The 24,722-nt window shown below is 36.4% G+C and overlaps 1 protein-coding gene across 13 annotated transcripts in view; it reads right to left on the bottom strand.

Annotated features, from left to right (window-relative positions):
- The window catches only part of COBLL1 (cordon-bleu WH2 repeat protein like 1), a 160,394-nt gene that overhangs the window by 10,743 nt on the left and 124,929 nt on the right, over positions 1 to 24,722 (bottom strand). For 6 of the 13 annotated variants that reach the window (XM_077883604.1, XM_077883605.1, XM_077883608.1 and 3 more), the window contains 5 exons: positions 11,097 to 11,250; positions 10,586 to 10,660; positions 9,323 to 9,460; positions 4,026 to 4,260; positions 2,928 to 3,022 (listed from right to left, as the gene is read on the bottom strand). In XM_077883604.1, the coding sequence (XP_077739730.1) occupies positions 2,928 to 3,022; positions 4,026 to 4,260; positions 9,323 to 9,460; positions 10,586 to 10,660; positions 11,097 to 11,250 (697 nt within the window). The remainder of the gene's footprint in view (positions 1 to 2,927; positions 3,023 to 4,025; positions 4,261 to 9,322; positions 9,461 to 10,585; positions 10,661 to 11,096; positions 11,251 to 24,722) is intronic. The other 7 variants (XM_077883606.1, XM_077883607.1, XM_077883615.1 and 4 more) reach the window with 2 other exon arrangements.

Here is a 24,722-nt window from a genome sequence, read left to right as displayed (position 1 = left end):
TTGGTGGCCTCCCCCCCTTCCAGGAACAGTAGTTTGCACTGTTCAAGTGAAATGTGAGCCTTGGGAGTCAGATCGTGAAAGAATGTCAAGTATTTCTCTATAGTTGTATTGTCACTCATTTTTACTTACAAGATAAAGAACAAATTCAGTGCCTAAAATGTCATGAGCTATTTTAAATAGTTCCTCTGTTAAAAAAAAAAAGAAAAGAAAAGAAAAAATATGTGTGCATGAGAAAAATATCATGTTGCCAGGTAGATTTGTATACAAACAATTTCTTAAAATACCTTCATATTTGTACACTATCTAATTGCATGGGTTCTTTTTGTTTGTTTGGTCATGTTGGTATGTTTTCTACTATGTTACAAGATTCTTATATTAAATATCTAATTTTTTAAATGGAATTCATTTTTATTCTTCCTAAAAGAAATGCAACTGATTATCAGAATATTTATTGTCTATACAACTGACCTCTTGATGACTAATAATTAACTTTTATGATTAGTGACACATTTGATTAAGAATCATCAAAAAAGCACTCTTCTGCACATTTCTCTTATTTACTTGATTCACAAGTATTTTTAATATCTATATGAAAAGTACTATTGTCAACACTGCTATGAGGACGAAAGAATGTAAGAAGAAATGGTCCCTGGCACCAGGAAATGAATGTAAATATATTTCCTTCTCTCTTGCTTATTTCTCATTTTCCAATGAATAGTATAGCTCAGTCACACAAGAGAAATATTTTCCAAAACAAAGTATCAACAATATATTTTCAAGTCAGTTCCCTGTAACAAACCCTAACTAATTGGTTTTAGAACTCCAAATGTCTATTTTTCACTATTCTCTAATTCTGAATCGCTCATCAAAATCTCATAGTTATTCCCAATGATAAGCCTGGAAACCTAGAATCATTGCTGAATTTAGTAGCTAATCCATCCTTACAAAGACCTGACAATGACACTAACCAAATGTCAATGAATGGTTAGTTAGGCCATTTTCCAGTGATAGCCAGTAGAAGGAAGAAGTAGATTTTGTCCTATCCTGTCCTGTCCCTACTCAAAACTGACACCAACAACTACAAAATGAATCATCTGACTTAAGGATCATTGAAACAAGTATATGGGATAGCTAAAAAAGAAGGAAGAGAACTAATTAAGATAAGAGAAATTATTTACTTAAAAAATCACCTATGGGGCACCTGGGTGGCTCACAGGTTGAGCATCTGCCTTCAGCTCAGGTCATGATCCCAGGGTCCTGGGGACTGAGTCCCGTCAGGCTCCCCATAGGGAGCCTGCTTCTCCCTCTGCCTATGTCTCTGCCCCTCTCTCTGTGTCTCTCGTGAATAAGTAAAATCACCTAAATACTTTGATTTTAAAAAGTAGGAAAAACTCATCTAGAGTCAACAAAGGTCATTGCAAATCAAATGTAAATTAAAAAATATATATATTATTACAGAACTATACCTGTGACCCTAGAACAAACTTGTTGCAGGTAAAACAACATATATCCATATCTATCTATCTGTATGTGACACTGGGATAATCCACATTTTATCCAAACATGAATATGTATATCCCTATGTTTTCTAAGAATCTTCACCAACTTTTGCATATTAACAGACTGGAGTATGAGAATTCATAAGCCAATTCCTTCACATCTCCTTAAAATACCATTGTACATTCCTTGCATCTTGTATTTGTGCAGTATCAGATTTCTGAAATTCAACCTTAAGTATAGCTCTTTCTCAACTTACAAAGGGGCTACATCCCAATAACCCCATCATAACTTGAAAATATTGATAAGTCAAACGCATTTACTACATCTAAGCTACAAGATATCAATAGCTTAGCCTATACTACTTTAAATGTGCTCAAAACATTAGCGTATAGTTGGGCAAAACCATCTCTCACAGAGCCTCCTCACAAGAGAATAATGGTAGATGTACAGGTTGTTTACCCTCATGGGCTGACTGGGACCTGCAACTGCTGCTGCCCAGAATCATGCAAGAGGATGATATTGCTAGCCCAGGAAAATACCAAAATTCAGATTCTGAAGTATAGTTTCTATTGAAAGCATATCACTTTCATACCATCATAAAGTAAAAAACTTGAGTCGATGAATGTATGTATTTTAACAATATGTTAGTATTCTACTACGTGCTATGAGGAAGTCAAAGTATCGTATGTAATTTCTCTAAAAAAAACCTGTCCAATCTGGTTAAGGAGTCAAGACCTTTTAGAGAAATACATGGCTTCTAGTAAACAAGTAACAAATGAACTGGCAAGACTTGGAGAGTAGTTGGATGGGTGAAGGTAGGTGGAAAATTATATTCCTTGCAAAGAAAAAAAAATGAGCATAGCCCGAAAGATAGAATAACGTGAAATAGATCATAGCAAAGAGAAGAAATTGTCTTGATTTGGGGGTGAGGGTATTGAAGATTCTGGTAAATAACACCACATAATTAGATGATTTTGACTTTAAAAACCAGGCACACAAGTTTCACTCAAGTAAAGCAACTTGAGTATGAAGGAAAACAGGTTTGGACTTGGGAGTCAGTAAAAAAGAAAAAAAGAGAAATCCATCACACATAGATGCATAGAATACACATCTTTTAGATCCAAGATAGTAGGTTAGACAACTGCTAAGATTTAACAACAAAAATAGTACACATGGTCGTTAATAGCACACTTTAAATAGTAATATTGCCTGAGTTAGTTCAAATCCAAGGTCCACTACCTACTAATTATGGGAACTCTTGCGAATTACATAATATCATTTTGGCTCAATCAAAAACAAAGTAGAACTAAAAATAATAAGACCATAAATGAGTTAATATATAAAATTAAATGAGTTTACATAAGGTGTTAAGCATGGCTCCTTAGAAAATAGTAAGTACTGTGACAATGTTGGCTACTAGAACTCACCGTTCTCCTGGTTTGTGCCCAATGACTTCAAGTCTTTTACATGGTCAATTACCCTCTCTCCATTACCTGCATCATATACCATCATATGTGGTCCTCTGCAAAATAGGATATGGTATGTTATATATTGATACTATTTAAGCGCGCGCGTGCACACACACCCCAGATGAGAAAACAGGCAATAATTTCCAAAGACAGATGGATTGAAATAATCATTTTCTTTCTGCCAAATACTGGAAATTTAATAGCAAAGAAAAAATACAATAGAGAGGAAATGCTGCTATGAACCATTAGCTTTCAAAGAGTGGTCCTATTACAAAGAAGACCTAAAGAGCTTGGTAAAAGGGACACTTTTCCAAAAAACAGTGTCTTTTTGTTATTATTTGTCTTTTAAAGGAAAAGAAAACTAAACTAGTCTTGGATCTGGCAAAGCCAACTTCTGGCAAATCAGGATGTGGACTGACCTCAACTGGTTTTGTTTTTTTTTGTGACAGAAAGGTTTAATTTGGAGACAATCCCATGCAAATTACAGTAAAACTTTGACGAAGATGGTTTATTTTGCCTACTTGATTTCATCTTTATTCACGTTGTGGCATTTCTAACACCGTATAAGTGTACTGTAGTATAGATTTCAATTCCCAGGATGAAGGGGAAAGTGCACTCTCTGCATTATAAAGTTGACTGTAAAAATAATATTAGTAACTTAACATCATAATCTAATATGCATAATTGTTTTATAAAATCAGTGAAAATCCTTGAGAAGCATTTGGTGAAAAATAAAAAATTAAATGTGTCATTTAGATCAAACAGAAAATAGGGAAAACCCATACAATACACACACTTTTATATTTAAGTCATACAAATTAACTACATGCTATAGCTTATCTGACATAGCGATACCAGAACTGTTAAATTTGAGATTTAAAAACAAAACATGCAAATGGATACTTTATTAATAAGCATTCTTATAATTATGGTGACTAGAATCTAAACTAAGGGACTACTTACTATATTTGTGTTTAAAATATCAGATCTATAATTCAGAGACAAGTATTAATTAAACAAACCATCACCAACCCTTCTGGCACATAGACTACTTACTGTCCATCTGTGTTTCTAGCTTCTTGTTTTTCTTCTTTGGAGTTTTGTGAGGACTCTCCAGTAACATTGCCAAGGGCTGAGTCAGGATCATTTTTCAGTGTATTTATTATATCTGTAGATCCAAAAGGGACGTCTTGTGACTTCAGAGCAGTGTTTTCAGCCTCATCTTTAGGCACTTCACTCAGTTCTTCCTTTTCATCTATCTCTTCAAGGCTATGATCAGAGCTTATTCCAGCTACAAAGAAATGAAGATATAATCCTAAATATTAATTTGCCTCATTCATCCTATGCAATCTGAGCAGGAAAAGAATTTTTTAAAATTAATAATTAGCTGGCTCTTTTAAAAGCCAGTCCAAAACTAATAAAATACTCTTCTAATGGTGAATAATCACATTAACGTGCAAGCTAATTATCTCAGGCATATACAACTCTAAAAACATAGAATATATATTAGAAAACATAGAATATATTTATAAGAATATGCTATCACACTAGGTTTTATTCATGGTAGAGAAAAAAGTTATTGAAACTCATAAGTTATATCAGATGTCTACCTCTGAAAGACATTTACAGATCTTTGAATTTAAATGACTTTTACATTCATACAATAGCTCTAAATGTAAATTAAAAGAACATGAGATTTTTATATTGTTTACAAGTACACTTAAAAAATTTGACTCAGTAGTTATCACAACAATGGAGAATGATCTGAGCCCCTTTTAAAAATGATGTTCACATCCTCCTCCATAGCTGTTAAATCAGAACCTCGGAAGGGTGGGACCAGGAATTTTTAAGGCTCCTAAGGTGATTGTAATAAAAAACAAGGGTTTAAAGCCACTGACTTATGGGATCCCTGGGTGGCGCAGCGGTTTGGCGCCTGCCTTTGGCCCAGGGCGCGATCCTGGAGACCCGGGATCGAATCCCGCGTCGGGCTCCCAGTGCATGGAGCCTGCTCCTCCCTCTGCCTGTGTCTCTGCCCCTCTCTCTCTCTCTCTCTCTCTCTCTCTCTCTGTGACTATCATAAATAAATAAAAATTTTAAAAAAGTAAAAAAAATAAAATAAAAAAAAATAAAGCCACTGACTTAGATGCTTAATACACTTTTTGAAAATACAAACAAGTATTATACAATGAATATTATTCCCATTCAGTTTGATTCTTAGAGGCAACTTCCTTTAAGGTTTTTCCTATATATTATCAGAAAGTATAATGAGCATACAAGCGGATTTGCATACTCCTGCTACCTTCTCTCTTTTCTGTTAGTTCATTTAGTATAAATGGAAGCATACTATACCTGATGTTTTTCAACTTGTTTGTCCACTTAACTGTCTGAAAAATCATCCCATATCCATATGTGCATGTGTGTGTGTGAGAGATTCTTTTCAAAAGCTGCAGTTAATACTTCATCATATAAGAATGTGTTTCATCATTTCTTTAACACGAACAACAAATGGCCAACAGATTAAAAGAGGAGACATCCTAATTGCTGTCCACACTAGCTGTGAAAGTTAATTTAAACCAAAGAATGAGGTTCTGAATCGTTATTTAAATATAAGTTCACACTTCCATTTGCATAATAGCAGCTGAACAAAGTTTAATTTTACCCCAATGGGGGAGGAGAGGTGGTATAACATTGGATCATAGTGATCAGCACATCCACAAAATAAACACTTCAACCTATTAGAAGAATATTAAAAGTACTTAAAATGTCTTTATCTCTAGGCAGATCAACAGAAAATTGTGCTATTTATGCTATTTAATAAACAAATATGGAAACTTTTAATGACAGTTTCATGGTGAATGAAAAAAGTAGATTTCTCAACCAAAAAAATATTAAGGCATTTGATTTAATTTAATTTTTAAAAAATATATTTTGGCAAGTCTTGTTTTATTATGACATGCGACAGTGTCATTATGAGAACAATGTACCATATTATGCATCTGCAATAGCACATATTTGTGTAGTAAGAGTATATTTATATAATCTGAAAACTGAGAAAATGAATGGCTGTTCCAGTTTAGATACAAATGTGTTTTATAAATGGCCCCTTGGCATATATTAAGCTCTTCAGCAAGTTAGATTAACTGAGGTAACACTTAGCAAATTATTGTTATCTCTATTTCTCTCTTACCCAACAAAAGTATTTGACATAAGGCCACCTGGGTGGTTCAGTATGTTAAGCATCTGACTCTTGGTATCAGCTCAGGTCATGATCTCAAGGGTCATGAGATGAGCCCTTTTTTGGCTCCATGCTCGGTAGTGAGTCTGCTTGAGAATCTCTCCTTCTGCCTCTATCCCACCCTCCCCATCCTTCACCCCTCATTTCTCCCCACCCCCACTCCTGGGCATGGGCATGCACACATGCTCTTGCTCTCAAATAAATAAATAAATAAATAAATAAATAAATAAATAAATAAATAATTTTTTTAAAGTATTTTACTCTTTTAAGTATGGAGTCTCTCACTGAGAAACTGATCTCAGTTAATTACAGTATAAAGAATGAGTTACATGTTTCAAAAATCTTTTCAAATTATTTTTCTGAAATTTTGTAACTTGGTAGTTACAAGCATCACACAGGCTTACCTACAAAAAAAAAAAAAATTTAGCTAGCTTCAAGAGTATTCCTGTTCTTAAAAGTCTCAGGAAAGGCTGGGATTATTTTTTAAAATTCTAAAATTCCAAAAAAACTTTTAGAGTTGGTTGTCTGACTAGCACAAATTTCCCCAGGCTTCAAAAAATAATAAATCAAGTTTGTTTTGCATTTGTTATACGTATGATGGCCACATTTGAGGACTACAATAAAAAAGATTGGGTAGGGGCTGTGAACAATGAATAAATTTCACAAATATCATAGCACAACTATTATATTTCTGCTTCGTAAGTTTTTAGATTTTATAAAATTTATTTAAAAGATTTATTTTTTTAGATTTTAAAGATTTTATTTATTTATTCATGAGAGACAGAGGCAGAAACACAGGCAGAGGGAGAAGCAGGCTCCTTGCAGGGAGCCTGACGTGGGACTCGATTCCGGGATCACGCCCTGAGCCAAAGGCAGATGTTCAACCGCTGAGCCACCCACCCAGGTGTTCCATCAGCTTCATAAGTTTTAAGGGAAGAATACTTACTTTCAAAGAACACACTGTTCAAAATCTTTGTGAAGTTTCAAGATTTAACAACTTCCAAAGTGTAAGTGTTAAAAATAATACAGAAGTCATCTTTTAAAAGTTTAATTATTGCAATTTTTACCTTTACTTAGCTTTATATGATTTGAATATTTTTAGATGCTTTTTTTTTAAGTTTTTTTTTTTTTTTTAATTCATAGAGACACAGAGAGAGAGAGAGAGGGAGGCAGAGACACAGGCAGAGGGAGAAGCAGGCTCCACACAGGGAGCCCGACATGGGACTCGATCCAGGGTCTCCAGGATCACGCCCTAGGCTGCAGGCGGCTCTAAATCGCTGCGCCACCATCATAGGCTGCCCTATGATTTGAATATTTTTATCTTAAGGTTCTCAGTTCTTCTAGGGAAAGCAACATTGAAACAAAAAATAAAAATTCAAAAATTCTTTAAAATTGACAAAATGTAATATGTAAAAAAGAAATTTATATACAAGCTTTTAGAAGACATGTTTGTAAGTTTTGTAGCATTTTACTTTTAAATAATTAAAGCTTATAATTTCACTGAGACTTTTGGGATGCTTTGTATATTTTTCCTGGATATGATTGAAATCCTTCTCTTTGATAAAATAAAATCATATTAAATTATATCTATTCTATCCCCTTCCCCTCATCCCCTCTTCCTAAGCGAGGGTGAGCACTCTCTCTCAAATAAATGAATAAAATCTTTTTTAAAAATGGGGGATGGTGCGTCAGTGGCTCAGTCGGTTGAGCATCTCACTCTTGCTTTCAGCTCAGGTCATGATCTCAGGCTCTTGAGATTGAGCCCCGCTTCGGTGTCTCCACTTAACATGGAGTCTGCTTTAGATTCTCTCCCTCTTCCTGCCCCTCTCCCTGCTCAAGCGCTCTCTCTCTCTCTTAAATAAAATCTTTTTAAAAAATAACATTTATTCTGGTGAACTATTTCTTTTTATTCATTCAAAAAATGCTCACTCTATTAGACACTATTTCAGTTGCTGCCAGACAGAGCCGTTTTCTCTTTCTTCTTTAACAACTGAGATAAAATTCACATTCAGTAAAATTCACTTCTGGAATCCACTTTGGAATATTCCCATTTTCACAGATATACAGCTGAGTGACTGCCACTACAATCAAGATAGGGAATAAGTCCATCAATCTCCAAAACCGCCCCAGGTCCGTTGGTAATCATCCCCTGCCCCTAACCTTGGACTCTGCTAACTACTTTCCCCATAGCTTTGCCCTTACAAGAATGAGATCACACAGCATCTAGCCATTAAGACTGGCTCCCCCACTTAACATAATGTGTTTGACATTCACTCATGTCATTGCACGTAGTAGTCATTCCTTTTTATGGTTTTGGTGGTAGTACCCCAAGGTATGGATTAATCATAGACTACCCATTCCTCAGTTTAGGGACATTGGGTTGTTTCTCATGTTGGGCAATTATGACTAAAAATCCTATAGAAATTTACATGTTAGTTTTTGCATCCACAGAGGTTTTCATTTTTCTTGGAAAATACCTAGGAGCGGGATTGCTGGGTTGTACTGACAATGAATGCTTACGTTTTATTTTTAGAAACTTCTCAAACTATCTTCCAACCTGTCCACACAATTTTGCATTACAATAAGCAGTATGTGATATTAATTATAAATAATGACTCACTCTGAGCTAATAAAAAACTGAATAAAATTATTTATGATGAAATACAGTTATTACCTAACTATAAATTTTTGCCATCTGGTAACAAAACAATTCCAATAACTTAACATAAAAATCTCAGTCAAAAGCAATACTACAGAAAATAAGCCATGCCTAGATAACAAAAGAGTAGTTCAAGAAAGAAAAAATATAAATATAATCCTTTATATTCATAAAGTTAAACACTGGAAATAACAGAGTTCAAAAAGTTTTGCTCAAAAAAGCAGAGAGCCAAATAGAAGAAAAGCTGAAATCCCCCAAAGCCATGCTTTGCCATATTCATCTATCTGGTTAGGGAAAACATTCCAACTCCAAACCTATAATCGAATTTCAAGTGAAAGGGGGAAACTACTATTTCTTTGAGACATTTTTACACAAGGGATGACCAAGTAACCAAATTTTTCCATGGTGATAATCTTAATCTGCATTGAACCACTGGGCAGGAAAGGCCCAGTTACCTACTTGTCAGAGATGCTACAGCTGCCTCAGGTGTTCCTGGGCCCTCAGAGAGAGGGGCTTCATCCAGCAGTTTGGGCACAGTGCACTGCTCGTGACTGGGGAGCCCAGGGCCAAGGGAGGCTTCTGCCAAAGAAGTAAAATCTGTGGAAATGGCACTTAGACAACAGAATTAAGGCAAGCAGAGAACAAGAAGCATTTTGAAGAAATCAGATTGGTTAGCTCACAATTATCCGTGCGTTAAACAAGAAGAGGTAACTAGGGGGAAAAAGGAAGAGAAAGAGAAATAGATATCAAGCAAAGTTTGAATAGCATTCACACCTTTTTTCTAATACTTTCAAATCGTCTCTGTCACTTATATAGTTTGATATTATTTAACAAAATTCCTTTGTAGGACAAAACAGTATCATTGGTATTATTCTGGGTAGGACTTAAGAAAAACCATGACTAGTTATATTATGGTAATGTTTTTAATCAAAGAGGACAGGAGAATTCCTATATAAGACATGTCACAGTCTCAAATACCTAAAAATCACCTAAGGATTAAATATTTAGGAACATTTGGGTGCACCTGAATTTCTCCTGTATTTATGAATATTAATTAGAAAAATTAGGTAGGGTTATATTGAGCTATTTTCATACCTATAAAATTATCCCTATGCTAAAATACTGGCATAGTAATATTCTATTTTTGGTTAGACAGTAGTCATATTCATTTATGTCCACGTTTATCACGTTCATTCTTATAATAGCTACTATTAAAAATATAGGGAAACAGTATTAAATTATTTTATTTTTACAGGCATTTATTTGGAGAATCCAAATGAGACCATATAATAGAAAATGTTTCATGATAACAATTTTTTACCACTGAATTAGGACACTATGTATGTTGAATTCATGCCTCAGACAGTTGCATGAAGAACGGGACCTTACACTTTGGTGTAAGTTTTCTAGTGAACACACTAAGGTACATCCTGAACTAAGATGTGTCCTACCTTTTGGGAGGGACATTAAGAAGTGGTAATCTGACGTTGCATACAGAAAAGTCTTAGGTACCATCACGGAACTGAAATTTTGAGTTCTGTCAGTTTCATACTCAACCCAGGGTGGAGATTTTTTCATTTCACCATATAAAATTTGGGAAATAGAGTCAACGCATCTGTATCTCTTTCCTACACAGAGTTAAGTTATAACTAGATTCATTCCCTCAACCAACATGAAAAGTCTTTTTCAGTAACTACGTGATGTGGAACAAAGGCGTCCTACCTGGGCTGGCCAGCTCCTCGGGAGAGTTTGCTTCCAAAACACCGTCTGTAGGAACTGTATGTCCTGTCTGCAGGGCTGGAGGGCAGAAGCAGCACAACTTAGAAACAAGCCACACTCACGGATGTAGCAATTCCTTAGTAGCTTTATTTTTATAGAATTTGAGAAGAGATAGCCCTAACTTTGTTAGAAGCCATTTCACCATCCAGCTTCAATACAACTAAAATCTCCTTAGGTTCCCCTTCCTACAGGTAGTCAATCCTGGAGTCAGAGTGTCACAAAGGATCTCAAGCTCAATTTTAGGATCAAGGAGCTGTACAATCATTATTTTTTTGTTATGTTGCAGATTTTAAAAAGGTAGTTCAGTGAGAATAATCAGACTATTAATATTACTAAAATTAATTAAAAGCTTAAGTTTGTTTTTTAGTAAAAAGACCTGATTCATAACCTATCTCACTTTACTGTGTATGTGAAACAAGACACACATAATATCTACTGGGAAAAATAACATTACCAAGCACACGACTATGTTCAGCACTTTGATGCAGGGGTATTTTGGAGGGTGGGGAAGGTGCTTTTCGCTTTGTCCTTTTCAAAGATGAACTGCTGACAGAGGTACTACTGAGCTGCAGTGAGCCAGTCCTCACTATGCCTGCTCCACAGGGATTCTGGAAAACAAAATGACCAGACACGATCTCTATTTAGAAATTAACAGCGGAACTTCAGGAAGAGACCAACCTTCATATACCAATGTGAGACATAAGAGTCATTCATGCAAAACCACTTACGGAGCATCTGCCATGTGCCAGGAGCTGAACTAGGAGATGGATATGTAAAGTAAAATAAATATGGTCCCTCTCAAGAAACTTAGGCTAGGATGGAAGAATGGCATACAAACAACCAATTAAAATGTAGAGGACTCATAAGCATTACAGTCAAAAACTAGCTTTCAAAGAAAATTATGGAGAAAATATTGATGTAAAGTAAGAGGTGAAAACGGAAGAATATCTGTACATTAAAACAGCTGGCTTGATTAATCGTTTTTTTTGTACTAATGTATTAGTGACAAACATCTCAAAAATTTCTATGTCTACCCAAGGCAAGGTCATCTGAGGTCACCGACTCTATAGCCGGCTAATGCTCACACTCCCAGCATGTGACTGTCAGCAGACCCTAAGACCGTCCTGCCTCAGCTGGCTGCCTGGTGCCTCCTGGCGCCCAGCCATGTCATCTCTTTCTCTTTACAGTTAACCTGCTTAAAGGAGCTGTTCATAGTTTTTTGTCTCCAGTTTCTCATCCCCCACTTGAACCCTTCCAACCAGCTATTTCCCAACTTCTGATCCATTAAAACTATTCCTATCAAAGTCATCAGTGACGACCACCACACTAAACTAGTGGCTAATTCTTTGAACTCATTTATTTGACCTGTTAGCAGCACTGAACACCCTCTTAAAATTCTTTTTTTCTTACCTCCAGATGACCACCTTCCTATTCTGCACAGATCCCAATGCTCCCTTTTCTTTTAGGGTTGTTTTTCATCTCAGTCCTTGGATACACTCTCTTTAGTATCTATGTTCACTCTGTTGGTCATCTCTATTCCCTTGGATTTATGTATTATTAATGTTGACTAATTCTAAACTTATGTCTCGATCCTGGACCTCGATCTTCTATTTAATATCTAAGGTGATTAGATGGCATGTCTAAAACTGAGGTCCTAATAATCCTTCCTTTCCCCTCTTCCATGAAAAATAATCCTGTTCCTGCAGTCTCTCCTGTTTCAGTAAAGAGCAAGGCATTCCCCTCCATTTGTTCAGGCCAGTAACTCTGGATCATCCTCATCTCCTTTCATATCTCTCTCTGTCTGTCTCTCTCTCTCTCATCTCCTTTCTTCCTCACAGCCCACAGGAAGTCCATCCTGTTGGCTCACCCAGTTTGATTGAATTATCAAGAACCTCCTAACTGGAATCTGCTTCCACACTGCTTCTCTACAGCCCTTTCTCAACACTCCAGCAAAAGGATCCTATTAAAATAGAAGTTTGACTAGGTCACTTTGTTCATAACCCACTAACGGTTTCCAAATGGGCACAAGGCCAAAGTCCTTGTGAGGACTCCTAAAGCAGTTGACCACCTAGCCCCTAGATCTCTCTGACCACCTCCTCCTCTGAGAATGGAGTAGCAGACTCCGCTCCAGCCACACTGGCCTTCATGCTGCTCAAGCGTGCCAGAGTGTTCCCACCTCAGGTGGTTGTACTTCCTGTTCTCATACCTGGAATGCTCTTTAATAATATGATGTCTTTCTCATCTTCTTCAGTTAATTTCTCAAATGTCACCTTTTCAATGAGCTTTTCCCCCTATACTTTTCCCTTTTCCCAGCTTGATCTTTATGCTCAGCATTTAATAGCTCTAGAACCTACCATGTTATTGGCTTATTCACCTTCTTTACTATCTTCCATTGGAGTTGAATATAAGAAATTTTTTCTTTCTTCCTACTTTTCTCACGGTTGTATCTTCAGACTAATGTCTAGCTCATAGAAGTCTCTCAATAAATAACTGTTGAGTGAATGAAAGAAGGAATGAAATACTGTCTTCTCCTCTTGTGAATAAAGGCCTTGATAAATGTGAATTAGAAGATGGAAATCTTGAGTCATTCCAATCTTGAGACAATGCAAGTACACCTAACAGAAGGGAACTAGTTCATACAGTGTTTGTAGTCCTAATGCCTTGCTACACATGAAGAAAAATGAAGCAAACTTTACTTTTTGTAATTTCATATGTCTGTCAGAGAAGAAAGAAAGAGGGAAAGTTTGAGTTACTTGTCATCACTGTGAATTGTGTTTGGTACTAAAAAGGAGGGCCGGTCATGTCACAGGGAGAGAGCATAGTCGGGTCCATGATGGTATGCACCTGATGGAACATGTCTCTCACTGAGGATAACTTCTCTTAACAAGGGGACACACAGGGTGGCACCTGGCTGACCTGACTGGTAGTCAAACCACTAAATATCCTTCATCCCAAAGGAGGAATAGCTGCAGCCACCAACCTCCTCTCCTCTCAATTCTGTAGAGCTTTGAGACCTAATCCAGTAAGGAAAGAGTAAAACTTACCATCTAAACCCAGATTGATTCAGTTACTAAAGCCAATTCTGATTAAATCTAAGGGCCATTCCTCACCCCTGCCCCGCTCTGGAGTGGATATGGGGACAGATCCCTCACTGCAGTTTGGACATTTGAAACAATCAGGAGTACCTTTGGCAATGAAGGGCTGAGAAAGAAATCTATTATATTAAGCAGCTGGAAGAGCAGTATTTAAATATTTTTGAGTAGAATGTAAGTTTTTTTCTTATTGATTAAGGATATATCTCTGGGTTTGAAAACTTTAATTTGCTATCTTATAAAATTAGCAAATTTAGGAGTTTTTAGGAAAAAGGAAAAAGGCTGAAAATTCTCCTAAAAAAAATGTGGCACTTCACTTTTCAAAATGATGATGTAAAAATCAAAAGCAATAGAATAGGTCATTTTATTTCTCAGGTGATTTTACTCTGTAAAGCCCTATTAAAGCATGCCTCCTTCCTCTCACAGACCTAGTTTACCAGTAAGAGCACAGGAAGTGATCAATAAGTCATTGCTGAATGCACAAATTTGGGCAGCATTTGATTTTCCTCCTCCTTCCATGCTGAAAACATGTTTCCCATGCTTAGACTGATTGCTTCCATGAGGTCTAGACCTGTGTTCCCCTGTAGGCCAGATTCCCAATCACTGTCATTTGTTGGTCTTTTCTATTACCTGATAAAAGCAGTCATGACTTGAATTAGTCATGAATTTCTCATATGACAATATCTGTTTAGGAGTTAGAGCTCTTAAATTTTGGTCATAATAAAATATACAGTAAAGACATTAAAAGGGAAGACTTTGCATATAAGGACTTACAAGTTTACATGAACCTAACCATAACTCAAAGACAAAATAAAAATAGACTCACGTGTTTCATTTACATCCCTACAGGTCTTAAAATAAGCTAACTTCTTTTTTCAGGAGATTCATAATTTGTATGAATAAAGAATTTAAAATTTGTCAAAATATACAGATTTTTAGTTTTACTAAAAATTTTCAATAGTATTTATGAAGACAGTTGTGAGAAAAGAAGGGCAAAGACGTGAACATTTTGAAGGAACACATATTTTGTAACTTTATCCTCTAGTACTTAACTCTCTTTACCCTGTCTTGTAGGTGTAACATGAAAGTAAACGGACATACATTATTAGAGCTGCATTTGGATCCAAGAGACTGAGAAGGAAGACATTAAGGAAAACACCAAGATTGTCACGGAGTGGTAACAGGAAGATGTATATGACTTGTCATAACTGGATTCCATGCTATAATTATGGTTAAGACTTATTAAGTTTATGACAAAAATGTAATTTTAACAATTTACATAGGATGGTCCAAGAGCAGAAGTTTTCAAAGAATAAGAATGGTGAGAGTTTAGATAATCAGCAACAGATTAATGATGGAAATATAAGTTTTATCCTGAGGTAGAATATTACTGTTAGTGTTCAAGGAAATAGCTTAATATATATTTGTCTTTTAAGACAGAGACAAGTGTTTTTGTTGTTGTTGTTAGAGAGAGAGAGAGAGAGAGTCTTAAACAGGCTCCACCCCCAGCACAAGGCCCCACACAGGGCTCGATCTCATAATCTTTGGATCATGACCTGAGCCAAAATCAAGAGTCAGACACTTAAATGACTGAGCCACCCAGGTGCCCCTGCTTTCTTTTTTAAAGACTTTTAGAAAATAATTCCAATCAGCTAAGAAGGAAAGGTAAGGTAAGGTAATAAAAATCAAACTTGGAGTTATTTTGTGTTAAATATCACTATTAAGACCATAGTAGAGGAACCCCCAAGCCTTGAGAAAGGGATGTTCTGTATCTACTGCAAACATCCTTTTCTTGGGTAAAAGCCCAGAGGAAAAGCAGCAGCATTTAAGTTAGAAGATCTAGGTGTTCCTAAATAGACTGCACCAAGAAATGTGGTGTGTACTGAGGAATGTGGGTGGAATATACTTAGCTAGCACACAAGAATAGAGAGACTCCTAACTCAAGAATGACTACTTCTAGAAAGCAGACTCACTAAACCACCACAGTTGCTTAAGTAAACACATCATGAGTTCCCATATAAAAAGCTAGGAAAACAAAAGCAAAAATGAACTACTGAGACTTCATGAAGATAAAAAGCTTCTGCACAGCAGAGGAAACAATCTACAAAACTAAAAGGTAACCTACAGAGTGGGAGAAGACATTTACAAATGATGTAGCTGATAAAGGGCTAGAATCCAAAACCAATAAGGAGCTTATCAAACTCAACACCCCAAAAAAACAATAGTCAAGAAATGGGCAGAAGACAGGAATAGACATTTTTCCGAAGACATACAGATGGCCAACAGACACATGAAAAGATGCTCCACATCACTCATCGTCAGGGAAATACAAGACTATAATGAGATATCACCTCACTCCTGTCAGAATGCCTAAAACCAACAACACAGGAAACAACAGATGTTGGTGAGGATGCACAGAAAGGGGAGGCATCTTACACTGTTGGTGGGAATGCAAACTGGTACAGCCACGCTTGAAAACAGTATGGAGGTTCCTCAGAAAATTAAAAATAGAGCCACCCTGCAAGCCTGCAATTGAACTACTAGGTATTCACCCAAAGAATATAAAAATACCACATTAAAGGGGGACATGCACCCTGATGTCTATAGCAGTGTTATCAACAACAAATTATGGAAAGAACCAAAGTGTCCACTGACTGCTGAATGGATAAATAAGATGTGCTGTGTGTGTGTGTGTGTGTGTGTGTGTGTGTGTATAATAGAGTATTAGTGTAAAAAAGAATGAAATCTGCCATTTGCAAGGATGTGGATGAAGCTAAAGAGTATTATACAAAGTGAAATAGGTCCAGTCAAAGACAAATACCATATGATTTCACTCATATATAGAATTTCAGAAACAAAATAGGTGAACATAGGGGAAAGAAAAAAAAAAAAAAGAGGGGCATATAAAAGAGACTTAAAAAAAATACTGTCTTTGTTTAAGAGAAAGAACATGATGGGGGGGGGTTGGGTAGGGGCAGAGGGAGAGGGAGTAGTAGGTTCCCCGCTGAGCAGTGAGCCCAACATTGGGCTCAATTCCAGGACCCCAGGATCATGACCTGAGCTGAAGGCAGACGTTTAACCAACTGAGCCACCCAGGTGCCCCAAAAGTGACTCTTAACTACAGAGAACAGTGTTGCTGGAGGGGAGGTGGGTGGGGGGGATGAGCTCAATGGGTGACAGAGATTAAGCAGGGTACTTGTGTTGAGCACTGCGTGTTATCTAAGTGATGAATCACTAAATTCTACTTCTGAAACTAATATCACATTGTATATTAACTGGAATTTAAATAAAAGCTTGACACATTAAAAATAAAATGCCAAAAAAAAAAAAAAAAGAAGGCCCTCAAGTGTCCAACCACACTGCGTCCTCAAGCCCTAGTCCTGTGTCCTTCAAGAGTATGTGCCTCATAGTCTCTTCACCATTCCACCGTTGCATTAGTCAGGCTGGAGCTATCCGGTATTTTTGAATGTGAGTTGGTGTCTAGCTGGAGAGAGGCTTCTAGAGGGTTTACAAGTTGGAAGGAGGCCTAGTGTAATGCTTACCAAATGAGCTTTGGAGACAATGTCAGGGCTTGAGCCCGGGAACACGGCCATCTAGTGTCTCTGCAACCTTCAGCCTCCTCATCTATAAAGTGGGAAAAGTAACAGTCCCTACACCTCAGAAGGGGCTGGATGCTTATGTGAAATGACATGTGTGAAAACTCAGCTCAGTGCTCTGTATACAGTATCTGTTCCATAAATACTAGCTAATGTCACATGCAGCTCATCTAGTGTAAAGTATGGGAATGTGATCTGTAAATAAAATAAGCAAATGATAGTTCTAATGTAGAGTTGGAGTGAAAAGAATGGATAAAAGGGGGTAGTTATTCTACGGCTGTACTTCATCTGCAATTAAAGGTGGTGGTAAGAGTCCTAGTAGAGTCCATCTCCGTTATAATCAGCCTTAATATCCCAACAGTGCCCAGCATTCAGGAACTGGGGCTTAGTCCACTGCATAAGCCAAATTCATCATAATTCATTATGTGTAAAAATTCCACCTTGAAGTCACCTCGGGCACCTCCATCTTACTTTAAAGGAATTTAATAAAACCGCAATACTTAATACTTGCTTCAATCTTGGTGATGGGTATATGACTGTGTATAATATGTAAATCTGAATATTTCTTAACTTTAATGTAAAGAATTAAAGTTGAAAAATTGTTTAGAACCGTCTTTAGCTTTTGGCACTGAGATATGTTTCATCTGGCCAAATCATGACTGAAAATTTTTTAAAGAGGTTGAGATTAAACTATATTTAAATCCAAAGGGTTTACAAAACAAGAACACAGAGGTTTTTTACTTACTAGGGGAAAACACTTTGGTTAATGATTAGAGATGTTCAATTATTTACTTTAGAGTCACTCAGTCTGCCTGCTATTAGGAAAAACTGCACCCCTAACAGGAATGCACATCAGTGAATTTTACAGTCTGTGAAAAGGAAAAAGCTGCACAGAGAAAGAGAACACTCTAGGGAAAGTGGCAAGTCAAGCTGAAAACCATGCCAGATACTTAATCCCTCAGAATTCACACCCAGATCAGGATTTACTGGTTCAAAATGGAACTAAATTTAGCTGAAGAAAATAGAATTGAATGGCATTCAGTAGATTTACTGAGTCCTAGCTCTGTACAAGTTATTAGATCACTTATTAATCACAGTGGAATTATAAGATGTGGGTCATTGAAATCAATATATTCTGTATAAAAGAGTCAAAGCAAAAAATGTAAACAGAAAAATTAGGAAAAAAAAACTTGAATCAAAGGACAGAAATACAGTAGCCCAACTTCAAGGACATTTAAATGTTTCTGTTAGAAGCTTTGGGTTTTTCTGTTTATAATTTCCACATGTGGGGAGGGATGCGTTAGAGAGGAGAAAACCTAAGCTACCCCACTGAAACTGTCTTTAAACTCATACTTTTTTTCCTTCTTCTTAAATGACAGATTCACATTATCCTTCTCCAAACTGGATATTCTCTATAAATACTATGACGTACTATTTCACTGCCTATGAATTGTATCCCAATGCCTTTTACATAACTAGCTAAAGGTCAAGCTCGAACTCTTAACTCTTGATGGAAGAAGTCTTTCTAAGATAATTTTACAACTTACACAACAGATCAGTTTTAAACTCCAAAACATGTAATTATAATAAAGTAAATGTGATATAGAAATATGAGGTACCGTAATGAATTTGTAAAATAAGCAAATTGTAGAGGCAAGGTTTTTTTTTTTTTAATCATAGTGAATTCAGTTTTATTACTGATTTGATCATAAAATTAGCACAATCCCGTATTACATGCAAACAACGCATACAATGATAAGGGGGGAAAAAGAGAAAAATCAGTGTAAACCCCAACAAATATAGGTTACCTCACAGAAGTTTGGTGTCCAACCTTTTATACATATCCTCTATATTTGTACATACACATTTTTTTACTTGTATTGGACGAAGGCATATATGCCAGTTTCTTTCTTTATAAAGTTTTTAAAAATAAAATGCTATTTCAGTGAGGCGAGGGCATGTTTGTATTGCTGCCCTGAATCTCTTTCCACATCCTTCCAATTCCCTTAAATGGTACTTCCTCTGGACTCCTAAAAAAATCTAGGACTTATATATTCTATTTTCATGTTCTCTCAATAAACCAGTTTTAAGATCCTTCATTGATAGCACTGCAAGTCTTAGCCTGTCTAGGTCAACTTAGATTAAGAAAAATCCTATCAGCAAAGGAGTGTAAGAAATGGAGGTGATATGTCAGGTACCAGACTACTGTACTTAGGGCAGTAGTATCAGGGCCCGGAGCTCTTAAATCCATACCCTATAAGCAGTCATCTATTTGCCAATTTTAAGGGTGTTCCTATCAATTTGCTCAAATACATTCTATGACAGCAAGTAATGAGATTAAAGCTGGATTCGCTTAGAAGTGTCTAAATACCACCACTTGTAACTTGTATATCTTTTGGTTACTAAAATTATATATATTATATATTAATCCTTTCAGGGGATTCTGGGTGGCCAAGCTTGCCACTAGCCACTCAAAATGGTCTAGATTTAAACTCATTATTCAATAACATTGTATCCTCCAGTTAAACTCATTAACCTGGCATATCTTCCTCAAACTTTGTATCCTCTGCCCCTTTTTATTGATGCTGAAAAGCACTTGGGTTGCCTTTTGTGTTATAGTCATGAGTTCAGGGAGAAAGATGTCAATCAATGTTTTGTTTTTGTTATTGTACTTTAGAGTTTCAAAAATCCTCAGAGAAGTAATATCAGGACTAGGCCTCACTATCTGATAAACTCTGATCAAACCAAAGATCCACATAACAAAGCATTTTTATCTCTTAAAGGCCAATTTTAAAAGACAACGAAAGAATAAAATAACTTGATCATACTAGAGCTGGAAGAGGCTTTTTACAAATTTAGTTACAAAATCTTATTGTACAGAGGAGAAACTCAAGCCACAAAGTAGTTCAATGGCTTATTCTTCAAGGTAGAAGACAAAGAAGACAATGGAAAAAAAGACAAGAGACCCATTGGTAGATCCAAGACTATCAAGCCAGAGTAGGGCTTTTTCTGCCACAATATACTTCCTTTCCAACCCTTCTCCATGCATATCAGAAAAATAAAACACAAATTTTACAACCTGGGTTATACTCTTGCAAAGTTTTTAAATCTCTCTCCCTGAGGCAACCTGTGATTTCATTTCATCAACCCTATAATACTTTGAGATATCATATAACCAAGTCTTATTAGTGGTAATCCCTTACTAATGACATTTTTTAAATGCCCAAAGATGAGGGCCTAACTTGGTAATACATCTCAGATGAAAAAAGAGAAGATAAATCACCAGAAATCAGAGCTCAGGATCAAGTTAAAAAGACAGACATGCTGGGAATCAAGGTTCTCTATGGTCAGTGATCAGAACAAAGTGTCTAGGGGTAGAAGAGTAGTGAACATCTATAGATTGACTTTAGGGCCTCCGGCTGAGTAAAGGGGCAATCAAGGGAACAAATGGGGCTCAACTCAGTTCATAACAGAAAGGAAGCCAAGGCTGTATGGCAGTCATCACCCAAGTGACCCCTCAGTCCTGTCACCATGGCTTCAGGAAAGAGGCCTGCTTCTCTCTGCTGTGGTCTCTAGTACATGCTGGTTACCAAAGAAAGGCGTTTTCTCCCCCATGAGCTCCCAAATGTCATAGTGGTAGAAAGTCTAAGTAAGCTTCATACCATAAGAACTTCTAAAGGAAGATTCCTAACACTGATTATCTTAAATATTAATTCAGTAGGTACTTCAGAGAGGCACAACTTTTATGTACTGGTAGAGAAGGGGGAGAAATCCACCCTAATTCCATTTATGACCTATTGCTCTTTGAATAGTATTACTCTTTAAAAGTTTAACAACTTTATAATGAGCATAGTTCTTTACATCTGGGTCAGAGGTAAAGCTGGCAGAAACTAAAAGTAATGGCTCAGAGGATTTTCAAGAGCATTAAATGAGTAATGTGCTTAGTACCTGGTCTGAAACGTTAGTAAGTGCTACATAAGCATTAGTCATTAATTTTGCTCTTGTGATTAAGACCCTTTGAAAACCTGAATAAAACTACCAAGAGAAAGTATATTTATATATGAGAAAACCTTAAAAGGAGGAAACAGATTATACTGCACTCGGGCATTTCTCTACTGAATGAAACAAGTCATATTTTTGGAAATACAGACAGCTGTATCCCGTATATCAAACTAAAAATGCCATGGCAACCACTGTTCCTAGGCAATTGTAGAATTATGTGTGTGGTTTTCTTTCTATATGGTAAATGTAAGTGGAAAGTGGCGGGGAAAATCAAATGTTGTGCTATAACCTGGAGAAAAAACAAAAAAAAAAAAAACTAGATTTCTTAAAGATTACAAATACATGCTCTCTTTTTACAATCTTAATGACTGCATAAAACATCTAGGATGAAAACTCATTAAGCGAAACTAAAACCAAATATATTCTTGCACATTTTATAAATATATGACAATATATCATCTTACCTGCTTATAAACCATGATAAATATTAAAAGGTAAAATTGAGTCAAAAATGAATAATGTCAAACATTTCTTAAAAACAATTAAATCAGCTGTTAAAAAATGAGCACACTCTACGTATTAAATTTCACTTGCATAATACTGGATGGCAAAGTATTTCCATTTCTCAACATTTGAGTGTCTGCACCAGAATGCAAAATAAGACCAAATAAAAAAAATTTCAATCAAGATAATTCTTTATTGTGTTTCCAGCCAAAAGCCAACATCCTAAAGCAAAGGAGGTACCGTTCTAGCAGCCTGGGAAGAACTGTTTTACTGCTATGTACACATATAACTCCAAAGAGCAAAACCATACCAAATGTGCAAAAATAAAGAATTCTCCAAAAGTTTCTGTGGATTCTGTGGGTCAAGTTTATCTGCAACTTGTGTCCAACTCTTTTTCCTCTTATTCAATTGGAAAATACTCTTAAAAGGCTGATTTGTCCATAATACTAGGACATCCTTTGGTGACAGATTTTATTGAATGTGCTCCTCACAGAAACTTGGTCAGCAAATATGGTACAGCTACTGGATTTCTGAAATTAGTTCCAATCTCATAATTCTAAGTCCTTTTCAATTTAAGTCAATGTCATTGCATTTCTGACTTTTGTCATGTGTGAAATAAATGACAATCTACGTAAATAACCACATACATATCATCTTATTTTAAGTAACTGTATGCATTTATATAGTAATACATGCAACATGGTTTAGGTAAACAACAGCAGGAGCCAGCCATTACATATGTTGTTGCATAAATGGCATTTCAAATCTTTAGGCAGAATCATATTCACAAACTGCTCAAAAAGATCTGAGAAAAACTGCCAGAAATTTTCTAATTGGATAGTTCTCTTCTGCAAATGAACATTTCCAGATTTCCATAGAAGATAGTATATTCACCTTTATAAGGAAAATGACACAAAGGCTTGAAATGTAAAAAAGTACATAGAAATTTAGGGACATGAACAAAGATGATAGCAATGACAGTAAACTATGGATTCTTTAAAAGACATTCTTTAGGTGGATAAAAGAATTTTATTTGCAAAAATGTTCCAAAAAACCAGTTAGATTCTATTACTAACTTGGATCTTTCTTGAATTCTCTTTGGAAACTACACAATTAGTTGCCAAAATTAGCTCAGAAAAAATCAACAGTCTTTTATGTGAAGAGTTTTAGTTTAGGCTCCAGAATCACTATCCAATACCTTAATTTGCCAGTATTAAGAAATGCCTTACATAAATGAGACAAATTATTAAGTACTGACACCAAAAAGCATAAAATAGATGTAGTGGACATTTTTTTCCAAGCTACAGGTAGACTGATCCATAAGCCCGCGTAAGACAAACAGAATATTGAGGACTACTTAAAAGAACACTACCATGAAGTGAAAGCTCAAAATGAATAAAACTGCGTTAATTATAAGTCACTTTGTCATGCATTACTGTTATTTATCTCTCTAGCTCTATCTTTTGACACTTCACCCGCAAGAGATAAGCGTTTGCTATTTCTAATGTAATGTATTTCCAGTATTTTCTTTCTGCTTTATTAAAGGATGCTTTGGGGAAAAAGTATAAAAATCAGAACATTGTAGGTCTGTTAAACAGCGCACCCTTGTGGTTTATTCTAAATCCTGAACAATAAAAATCTACAGGATAAGAATGTATCCAAAATTCTTCAGGGATTTGAAAATAATTCTTTTCCAGTACTTTTTCCCAGCCTGCTATTACTTTCAACCATAATGCCTTTCTAAAATTAGAAATTCAGGGGCACCTGGGTGGCCTAGTCAGAACCCTCTGCCTCCGGCCTAGGTCATGATCCTGGGGTCGTGGGATTGAGCCCCACATCAGGCTCCCTGCTCAGAGGGGAGATCTGATTCTCCCTCTCCCTCTGCTCCTACCTCTGCTCGTGCGCTCTCTCTCTCTCTCTCTCTCTCTCTCTAATAAATAAATAAAATCTTTAAAAAATAAAGTTTCAAATTCAAAACTAAATTGTTTAATAAAATGTCTACAGTAATAATGAGTATTTTTTATTTAAAATTTATTATTATTTTTAAAGATTTTATTTTTTTATTCATGAGAGATATACATATGGCAGGGGTGGGGCAGAGAGAGAGAGAGAGAGAGAGAGAGAGAGGCAGAGACACAGAGGAAGAAGCAGGCTCCATGCAGGGAGCCCAATGTGGGACTCAGTCCTGGGTTTCCAGGATCAGGCCCTGGGCTGAAGGCAGGGCTAAACTCCTGAGCCACCCAGGCTTCCCTATTTTACATTTAAAACAGGCAGTAAAGGGATGTCTGGGTGGCTCAGTTGGTTAAGTGCCCGACACTTGATTTCAGCTCAGGTCGTGATATCAGGGTCATGAGATTGAGCCCCACGTCAGGCTCCAATCTGGGTGTGGAACCTACTTAAGATTCTCTCCCTCACTTTGATCCCTCCGCCCCAAGCTTACACTCACATGAGCTTGGATGCTCGCTCTCTCTGGAAAAAAAAAAAAAAAAAAAAAGAAAGATATATATGGAGGGTGATGGATGCGTTAATTAACCAGATGGCAAGAATTCTTTCACAATGTATATGTATTTCAAATCACCACAATGTAGACTTTAAACAACTTACAATTTCCTCTGTCAATTATACCTCAACAAAACTAAAAAGAAGGAAAAAAAGGCAGAACTGTCCCCTCATTTTGCTCGGTTTGTAGAGGGCCTTGAATGCCTAGAAAATAACTACCAGTTATCAAAGTTTCCAAACTGGGAAGACAGGTTAAGTTCTGGTCTTCTCCTTATTCTGCACCCTGGATTTCTCTAAAGCCTGACTTCAGCAGAAAGAAAGGAAGGGAGAAGGAAAGATAAAGATAAGGAAGGGAGACTAAATGAAGGACTCACTAATTGGTTGCAA

Source organism: Canis aureus, chromosome 34, assembly GCF_053574225.1.
Source record: "Canis aureus isolate CA01 chromosome 34, VMU_Caureus_v.1.0, whole genome shotgun sequence".
NCBI classification, from domain to species: domain Eukaryota; kingdom Metazoa; phylum Chordata; class Mammalia; order Carnivora; family Canidae; genus Canis; species Canis aureus.
This window is presented reverse-complemented; position numbering and strand designations above follow the sequence as displayed.